Source organism: Acomys russatus, chromosome 6, assembly GCF_903995435.1.
Source record: "Acomys russatus chromosome 6, mAcoRus1.1, whole genome shotgun sequence".
NCBI classification, from domain to species: domain Eukaryota; kingdom Metazoa; phylum Chordata; class Mammalia; order Rodentia; family Muridae; genus Acomys; species Acomys russatus.
The window spans coordinates 66,592,812-66,603,010 of NC_067142.1; the positions used below are offsets into that span (position 1 = coordinate 66,592,812).

Here is a 10,199-nt window from a genome sequence, read left to right on the forward strand (position 1 = left end):
TTCGAGGCCAGCCTGGTCTACAAAGCAAGTCCAGGACAGCAAAAGCTACACAAAGAAACCCTGTGTCGAAAAACAAACACAGAAAGAAACAAAGATATGAAGTCTCATTGTGGGGCATGGTGGTGCACACCTTTAATCCTAGCAGAGGCAGGTGGATCACTGTGAGTTTGAGGCCAGCCTGGTCTACAAAGTGAATCCAGGACAGCAGCTAAAGCTACACACAGAAACCCTTGCCTTGAAAAACAACAACAACAACAAAAAAGTCTCAAATTAACACCTAACTTTTATTAGCCCATTTCATAACTTTAGCACTAATAAAATTTGGGGACAGACAATGTTTTATTGGAGAAAAGGGCTGTCTTATGCATTATAGGATGGTCAGCAGCCTCCTTGGCTTGTAAATGACTTAACTTATTAAGATCTAGTAGCATATATGTCCTTACCACCCTGTGTGAAACCTGAAATGTCTAGGGGACATAGCTAAATGTTTCCTGTGGAAATTATAGGGAAGAGAAATTGTCCCCAGTCAAGACTGCAGTATTAAATCCACCTCCATTGCTTCTCTTTCAATTCCCTTCTGGGCAACAGAAAGAAATTCCTGGTCTAGAATTCAGAATGACCTTGTCATGGTCAAAGAGAATATACAGTGATAGGCGAACTCTGAGTCTCACCACGCATGTGTTTATTTGCACTCAAGCAGTTCCATTATTCCAAGGGAAGTATCAAGACAGCTTGCAAAACTATTCCTGCATATGGGCTGTACTGAAGAGCTGGAGTTTTTGTGGTGGCTGAGGCGATCACAGACGAATAGCTTGATGTCATTTGTCAGCAACCTTTGTGACACCAGGTTTCAGGTAGACAGACAAGTCCCTCAGCTCCATGACCAGATGACCAAGGAGAACTCTTACATCTTGCATTTGTCTGAGAAGAAGGCGTATCTGGTGCTGCAGGTGGGGGTCTGAGGAGGAAAGCCCCAGGTGCTCGCCAGAAGGATCGTGTGATGAAGGCAAAGGACCAGAGGGCTCCGTAGCAGGAGTCTTGGAAGCAGCTGGTTTCTGAAGAGCTGGGATCAAGATGGAGGAATCAAGAGAATTTAAGGGACCTGAATTATGGGCAGGAAGCACATGCAAGTGAAATCTGGCCGGTCGTGGTGGTGCAGGCAGGTGGATCGCTATGAGTTCGAGGGCAGCTTGGTCTACAAAGTGAGTCCAAGACAGCCAAGGCAACACAGAGAACCCGTGTCTCAAAAAGACCAAAAAACAAAAAAGCAAATTCAAGGCCAGCCTGATCTACATAGTGAGCGGCAGGTTAGCTAAGGATACAAAGTAGGGCATGATGACACACATCTTTAATCCCAGTACTAAGGAGGCAGAGGCCAGGTGGATCACTGTGAGGTCGAGGCCAGCCTGGTCTACAAAGTGAGTCTAGGACAGTCAAGGGTACACAGAGAAACCCTGTCTTGAAAAACAAACAAACAACAAAAAAAAAGCCTGACTCTGGCCTTGCCTTCACACAGTTAGCTACTAAGTGAGGCAGATACCTTCCAGGCAAACTTCTATATGAAGGTGTCTTCAAAGTATTTTGTTATATATTTTTTCTTTTATTTCAGCTAAAACCCTAGAATGCAAATGCAGTATGCCCAGAGGTATTCCTTTTTAAAATATATTTTATTGATAATAATCATATTACATCTCAATTATTATCCCCTCCCTTGTATCCTCCATTCCTCCCTCCCTCCCCCTTTCACCCTATTCCCCTCCCCTATGACTGTGACTGAGGGGGACCTCTTCCCCCTGTATATGATCCTAGGGTATCAAGTCTCTTCTTGGTGGCCTGCTATCCTTCCTCTGAGTGCCACTGATGTCCAGAGGTATTCCTGTCTATCATTTTAATATTTCAAGCATGTGTTCCATTTAGCTCAGCACGCCTCCATCTCTACCATCTTTGCTTAACTCATGAGTTTAAATTGAGCATGCTCAGAATGCACTGCTTAACTGAGCATGTTTAAGAATGGACCAACCTTTACATGGGTAAATATGTGTGTGTGTGTGTGTGTGTGGTGTGTTTGTGCGTATGTATATAAAATAAACATCCCATGCTTTTTTTGTTGTTTGAGGAGGGAGGGGCTTTGCTTCGGAAATAGCTTCTGCACTTTCCTTACCTGACACTAATAACAAATCCTTCTCCACTTTGTATGCCTTGGTGTGGTGGTTTAAGTAAAATGGTCCCCCAGAGGCCCATAGGGAGTGACATTATTAGGATGTGTGGCCTTGTTGGAGTAGGTGTGGCCTTGCTGGAGGAAGTGTGGGCTTTGAGGTCTTAGAAGCTCAAGCCAGTTCTCTTTCTCTTGCCAGTTCTCAGCTCCAGATGTAGAACTCTCAGGTACTCTCCTGCACCATGTCTGCCTGCACACTGCCATGCTTCCTACCATGACGATAATGAACTAAATCTCTGAACTGTGAGCCAGCTGCAATTAAATATTTTCCTTTATAAGATTTCCCGTGGTCATAGTGTCACTTACAGCAGTGGAGACCCTAACTAAGACATCTGGCTATACTTAGTTTGGTATTGAACTTAACAAGATGTGAACCCGCTGTGCTTGGTTACAGGATCAATCTTTCACTCACTGGCAGCCAGGGCTTGAGAACTCGTATCCTTCCAAATGCAAATTCTAGTCTGAGGCTTGAGTGTCTCTGCTTGAAAAAAAATGTAGTGAGGAATCCTCACACAGCCCATTTGTTCTCCTTCAAGGCAGAATTTAATTTTTGGAAGTACACTCTGGGGACAATCTTTTCTTGTGCGTGACATTAGCCTAGCTTTTCGTCCTTGTTTCAGCCATCCTCTGGGGACTCTTTCTTTAGCTCTGGCTGTCTTAGACTCCCTTTGTAGACCAGGCTGGCAATCCACCTGCCTCTATCTCCCAAGTGTCCCCCATTATTTTCATATGACACGCCTTCAAGCCTTTTCACCAGCCCAGGCAACTCCATCTAGGCATGTGTTAAGTCAAATACAGCTTTCCTAATGGTAACTTCTAGAATTCAACATACGTTCTACTCTTTCTAGAGGTTGTTTGTTTGTTTGAGATGACATCTTACTGTGCAGTCCTGGCTGGCTCTTTCTAGATATTATCTGTATTCTACATAAGATGTTTCCATAAATGTTCAGATTACATAGGAATCCTGTAGGGAGATCCATGGAGGGCCAGCTCAGGTCTTGGTTTGGTGTGTTCTGCGGTCCAAGGGAAACATTCTCTTTCTGTGCTCTCTTCCACCATCAGGGGCTTTGGGTTATTGCCCATCTCTCCTACATCCCTTCTTCATCCCCTTCCTCTGGAGTTTGATTGATAAACCTAGTCTTGTTTCATACACACCCCACAGGCACGCACACACAGTAACTCACCCTGCACCCGGAGCTCCAGCTGTGCACTCTGCTTCCAAACCTGCCTGTCCTCAGTTGCTGCCTCACACCAGTAGGAGCCGGAGTGTTCTTCTGATGCTCTGGGGATCTGGAGTTCTGAAGAGACGCCTCCGGTACTCAGTGGCCTTCCATCCTTGTAGAAGGAGAAGAGGAGGTGCGAAGCTGACCTCGGCAGGGACAGCTTTGTCTGACAGCTCAAGGTCACTGAGCCTCCCTCTTGGGGCTCACCAGAAGGTAAGGCTTTGAGAGTAGGGGCTGGGAACAACTCTAGGGGGGAAGACAAGCAGAGAAGAGTTCAACCATCCTGTGTGCCGCAGACTCATAGCTTCCTCCACCCATCCTTTCCTCTGGTTCTATTGGGTATGGGTTCTTTTCAGGAAAGTCCCATTTGAACTTTTCAAGCTCTCTCTCTCTCTCTCTCTCTCTCTCTCTCTCTCTCTCTCTCTGTGTGTGTGTGTGTGTGTGTGTGTGTGTGTGTTTCTGTCTGTCTGTCTGTCTGTCTGTCTCTCTCTCTCTGTGTGTTTCTGTCTGTCTGTCTCTCTCTCTCTCCTCTTACACTTCCTCCTCTCCTTCCTTCTTCCCTTCTTATTTATTTCCTCCCTCCCTCCTCCTTTCCTCCCTCCTCCCTCCTCCCCTCTCCCTTCTCTTCCAGGCAGGGATGGAAGAAAATCCATAGATGAGCAAATCTGACAACAACTCAGGCTCTGGATCTGCGACCGTCAGAACGTGTAGATCTCGGTGGTTCTGGTCTCCCTGTTCCTTCTCACCAAAATCTACCCCAGCAACACTCCCTCAGGCTCTCACCTTGGACTGTGATAGCCACAGGGGATGCAGTCTCTCGGCTCCCGGGACCAGGGCTCCTGAAGATGCCACTGCAGTGGTAGTGTCCGCTGTCTGACTTTTGCACCACAGTGATAGAGAACTCTCTTTCAGGTCCAGGAGGACCTAGGGCTGAGCCCTCTCGATAGAAGATGACTTGAGTCAGTGGCCAGTCTTGCCAGGCACGGCAGTGCAAAACCAATGGGTCTCCTTCAAATATTGGTGTCGCTGGACCTTGAAGGATCAGCCAGTCTGTGGCCCAGAGTAAGAGCTGAGTATTGTCTACCTCCCTCAGGAGGTCCCAAGCAATGCTCAGAACTGAGCCCCTATCCTATCCAGGTCACTTTTAACTCTTTATGGCCTGTGTTAATACTCTCTGCCCCCTTTGAACTCACATAACAACAGCAAAGCTCTTTTTTTCCTCTGCCTTCCCCCTCTACTCCTGCCCACTAGTTCCAAAGTGTCCATGTAGCTGGGGAATACTTTTTTGCTTAGAAATTGAACTGAGAACTTTCAGATTGCTCTCCACATGTCCTCCCCCTGTCCTGTGCCATCATGATTGACCCAGTGTCAAGAGAACAACTCTAGGGCCTAGGACTGAGGACATTCTGTCTCCTGGAAGCTGAGGACAGGGAACTAAGCACTCCCACCTATGCCACTTTCCTGAGTGGGCTGGGAGCTATCAGGAGTGCTAGGAGACACTGGCCTAACCCTCCTGGGACCTCACCGTAGGAAACAATGAGATGGAAGGGCTTACTGAACGTGTAGCCCTTGAACTGTAAGCCAGCTTCACTGGAGTGGGTCACATCGCCGCCATCATCATCATCATCATCATCAGTATGGCAGCTGCTCTGTTCAATGCCAGCAGGTCCTTGACACTTCAGAGTCTCTGACCTGGCAGCTGAGGACGGATGGCCCAGGGAGAAGCAGAAAATAACAGTGCAGCTTAGAGAAAGAAGATGAGGATGGCCCTCCACAAAGGTTCCTCTTCTGCCCCAGGGAATCTTCTTGTCAGAAAACAAGAGGAAGATATCAAAACTCTCTAAGAGACTCCTGTGGGTCTTCGACCGGGTGGCTGTGACCTTGGTTCATGGGTGTTCAGGCCTCTCAGTGAAAAGGGAAGAGGGATGGGGGAAGGATGGAGGGACAGTAAACTCACCAGCAGGACATGCAGCAGCTGTTGGTTCAGGAAACCAAAGGCCAATGATAGCCATGACCCCACAGCAGGCAGGCAGTAGAGAGGACAAAAGGACGCACATTTATATTCTAGCACCATCCACTGGCTGTCACACACGGCTGGCACATCCATCCTGGCACTGTGTAATCTTCACAAGCCCTTTCAGCTGTGTGACTTCACCTTCACCCGTTAATTCTTGTTGTTGCTGATGTTTTATGAGCAAGGTCACACTCTGCAGTCCAGATCCACCTGGAACATACTGCATAGCCCAGGTTGACCTTGAACTTGCAACAAGCCTCCTGCCTCAGCCACAGGTGTAAACCACAATGCCCAGTTTTCCATCCTATACATTTTTTTTTTTTAAAAAGCAGTTCTACAAAATCAGATTTAAAAGATAAAAAAGATTTTAAAGAAAGACTTGGGGGACTGCTGAGGAGAAGTGCGGTTGGAAAACTGCTTAGCTTGCACATAAAAGGAGAAAACACAGCCTTGTAACACCAGTGCTTGGGAGGCAAAGACAGGCACGGTCCCCAGGGGTTGCTGGCCAGCCAGCTGGCTAACCTAGGCTACTAGGTAAAGACCAGGCCAATGAAAGACCTTGTCTCAATAAAATAAAAAAAATTGTAAAAAGGTAGTTAAGTCCTAAGAAATGTGTTCTCTGATGAACACTAACACATGTACACAGGTGCATGTGCACCCACACACATACAAACATGCATCCCACATATACATACAAGTACACTTAAGAAGGAAAGCAAACAGGCAGGCAGGCAAGCCTGGGGGGTGGTGTGTGTGGCAGAACATTTGCCTAGCCTGCAAGAGGCCCAGGGTTTGATTCTTAGCAACGGCACCACCGTAAGAGTCAAGAATGGAGCGAGAAGGTCAGGTCCAAGTTCAAAAGCACTGTTCATTTAACTTTGCCCCACATAGTACACTTCAGGTCTTTTACTCTCCTTGGCAACATCCCACCCCCACTCTCATTTTTCCAAAACTTACTTGGTTCTTTAGCATAGAATATGTTGTCTATCAAAGAGGTAGCTATGTCCTTCCTCCCTCCTTGCTTCCCCTTTCAAGTCTTCATTTTTTTTCTTTTCTTTTTCTTGGTTTTTAGAGGCAGGGTTTCTGCGAGCAGTTCTAGTTGGCCTCGAACTCGCTGTGTAGACCAGGCCAGCCTCAACCCCGGAGATCTGCCTGCCTCTGCCTCCTGAGTGCTGAGATCGAAGGTGTGTGCCACCTCTGTTTAGTCAAGTCTTCCTTTGTCAGTTACCTCTTACTTTGATGCCGTCTGCCCTTGAACTGCCCATATCAATGGCAAAGCTCTCTCTCTCTCTCTCTCTCTCTCTCTCTTTCTCTCTCTCCATCCTCCCCTCCCAGTGACCCTTTACTGCCATGATGCACTGGTAGCCAAGGTGCAAGTCTTTGCCTCCAGGTGGAAACTTAGCATGTTCCCCCCCCCCCTACATCTCTACCATCTCTCCCTTAGGTCCATGACTGACTCAGGGGAGGTAGATGTCATTTCTCCCAGATCTGACTGCTCTTTGCCCCTCCTCGTCCCTCTCCTCCTCTTCCAGCCCCATATTCACATGTGCTTATTTGTCCACTCCACTCTCTCCTGTCCCAAGCACCTTTGTTCTCATCCACTCCCAGCGGCCCCAGCGAGACTCCGTCCAAGTCATTAACTTCCCTATCAAGTCTACTTCCTAGTTCTCATTGTTTCAGTACCTACCCAGTATTTTCTTTTGCTCTTCTCAGCTGTCTTTTCTCTTATGCTACCTCTTTTCAGTTCCCTCACTGTCACACGACTACACTCAGCCTCTTTTTGTTTTTGTTTCTTAAAAAAAAAAAAAAGCCTCAGGGCTGGAGAGTTGGGTCAGCTGTGGAAAACACTCGTTGGTCTTGCATAGGATAAGAGTTTGGTTCCTACATGCACAGGGTGACTCATAACCATCCATAATTCCAGGTGCAGAGGATCGGACACCCTCTTCTGACATCTGCAGGCATCAGGCATGCGTATGGCATTCATATACATGCAGGCAAAACAGTCACACATAGTTAGCTAACTCATTAACAAAAGGTAAAGCCTTGTTGGCCTACCTGGCCTCTCTACTCAATAAACCTATGGGAGGTGTTATCATTCTCTTTTCTACAATAGAGAAAAGTGAATTCAGATATAGTAAAAGTGATTTTTAACCAGGATTTTGTAATACATCCCTGGGTGGTCTGGTACTTCCAATGTAACTCAGGATGACTTTGAACTCGAGGCTATCCTCACGCCTCAAGCTCCCTAGTCCTGAGATTACAGGTACCTGCTTCTATGCTCAACTGAAAGTGACTTTTTCAAAGTGATACAGAACTAGTAACTAGGAGAGAGGCTTGAAGTCAGAGTATATGATCTCGAGCCCACAGTTCTTGCTACAAAATAAAAAACCCTGCTCCTCCCACAAATACCTCTTGGTTTATTCGAAGACCAAGCGTTAAAAAAAAGAGTTGTTGTGGTGTGTGGATGGAAACAATAAGAACGCAGAGTCATAGGCAGCCACTGGGGACCAAGCACAGCTTCTTGAGGAAGATTCTACCAAGATGAAGTCTTTAATGATGCCTAGAAGTCTGTAATCCACGAGGAGACTGGAGAACCATGGTAGAGGCCATTTTTGATGGAGCTAACCATATAATCAAAATCTCAGAGGCAGGTAAGAATCTGAGCTGTGAATGGAAACGTGGGCTTATTGAGATTTTGTCAGAGAAGGAATGGGAAGGCTTTGAGGGAGGTGAAGGAGAGGCTGAAGAGATTTAGTAGGTACCAGGTTTGAGATCACGTATCATGACAAGAGCTTGAGTTTCAGAAGTCACTCTGGATACAGAGAGAATTCATTCTACAAGACAGGGCTGAGACAAGGTAGGAAGTAAGGAGGTGATTGCACAACTGGGTCATACATGATAAAGGCTGGTCCTAAAAAAGCATTCGAGCCGGGCGTGGTGGTGCATGCCTTTAATCCCAGCACTTGGGAGGCAGAGACAGGCAGACCACTGTGAGTTCAAGGCCAGTCTGGTCTACAAAGGGAGTCCAGGACGGCCAAGATTACATAGAGAAACCCTGTCTCAAAAAACCAAAAGAAGAAAGAAAGAAAGAAAGCATTTGTAGTAGTTCAGGAAGGAACTGGTTGTGAAAACAATTTAGGAGGTAAAATTTGCCAAAGCTCATGATTCAGAGAATGATGAAGAAAGAACTCAGAATGCCTTTCAGGTCTCTAGCCAAGGTCCAGGTGAGTACCAGTGCAACGAACTGAGATGAGATAGAGTAAGAAGTGAATTAAGAGAAGAGTGGATCTGGAGGACAGATGACTTCGCCCTTGGTCATGTTCTGTTGGTACCAGTGACACACAAGGTCAACATGTCTGCTTAATATTCAAATGTGAAAGTCAATAGCATGATTAAAGCTGGAAATGTGTCCTAGGGCTCTGAAACATATAACTGTTGCAGAAAAATCATACAAATATGTTCATACAGTCTCATTAGGAGACTGAGAAAAGAAAGGAGAGTAAAGAGGTAAGAATTTAACTATAGAGAACACTAGAGATTTATAGGAGGGGAAAGAAAGCTATTGAAGGACCAAAAGACATCCAAATGGTACACAGAGAAAATGGACAGAGGCAGGAAAATAGAGGCTGTAAGAGATAACAAGCAGCCAATAGGGCCAGAGGCAACAAAGAAATCCACCAGGATAAGAACCGAAAAGTATACAATGACCTGGTTAGCACAGAGGTCACTGTACCCCACAGAAACCAGACTCTAGTGGAAGTCACGCTGCAAACACTGGAGGGTGAGTGAGATGGGAGGTGGAGCTAGCAGGCCTGTGTTACTCTTCCAAGAAAGTGGTATTGGAAAAGTAAGAGATAAGACTTGCAGTTGGCAAAGGTTTCATGGTCAGAAGGGACTTTTAGGGTGGAAAGTATCTGAATTTTTATAGTTAGAAAGAGCCCCATTCAGTCATGCACACCAGACTTGTCTTTGTCCCACCTGAACAGGACTGGTTCTTTGCAAAGTCAAAATCAGTCCAAGTTTATTACACTTGAGGTTCTCTCTCTCCTTCTCTCTCTCTCTTTCTCTCTCTCTCTCTCTCTCTCTCTCTCTCTCTCTCTCTCTCTCTCTCTCTCAAAACTTTAGGCATATCTCATTTCCACACCAACATTCAAACGTTTTACTTACCCACTAACATCTGGGTTGCCAGGAACACAGCAGGGCAAACACAAAGAACCCACACCATGAGGACACAGCTCAGCTTCATGGTGACCGTATTTATGCCTCCTGCCACCCCAGCATACTGATTTTCTTCAACATGAAACCTCTCAAATTAGAAAAGAGGAAATCAACCTAACAGTCTTCTCTTCACACACCTGTGGCCAAGCCTGTGATTGGCTTTTGTCATACAAGTTTAGCCAGGTTGGTTCTGGTGCCATCTTCATCCTTCGGGTTTGTAGATGAAACTCTAGGGCTCTCAATTGATATTTTTTTTTTCTTGTTGAGCTCAGGAGCTTTTGCAAACATGTTATTGATTGATGATCAATTGGCCTTCGTACTACTTCTGGGAAAGGTCAACATGACACCAATCCAGCTCACTGGAGACAGAAGGCAGGAAATTCACAGAAGAAAAGCACCGGGGTGTGGATGATTTAATGTGGAAGTATTCCACTATTCCTGATCCAAGCTTTACCTGAATCCAGTTATTAAAATGCATCAGGGGGCAGATTGATTAGGGCTGGTGTCGAATAAGTCTATAATGACTCTG

At 46.1% G+C, this 10,199-nt stretch overlaps 1 protein-coding gene across 1 annotated transcript; it reads right to left on the reverse strand.

Moving 5' to 3' along the window:
* Nucleotides 1-300: 300 nt before the first annotated feature.
* Fcrla (Fc receptor like A) lies at nucleotides 301-9,698 on the reverse strand. The gene is made up of 5 exons (XM_051148350.1): nucleotides 9,620-9,698; nucleotides 4,964-5,137; nucleotides 4,222-4,554; nucleotides 3,400-3,684; nucleotides 301-1,063 (listed from the first exon to the last, which is right to left on the reverse strand). The coding sequence occupies exons 1-5, from the start codon at nucleotides 9,696-9,698 to the stop codon at nucleotides 819-821; spliced, it is 1,116 nt and encodes a 371-aa protein (XP_051004307.1). The 3' UTR covers nucleotides 301-818.
* Between the last annotated feature and the right edge of the window lie 501 nt (nucleotides 9,699-10,199).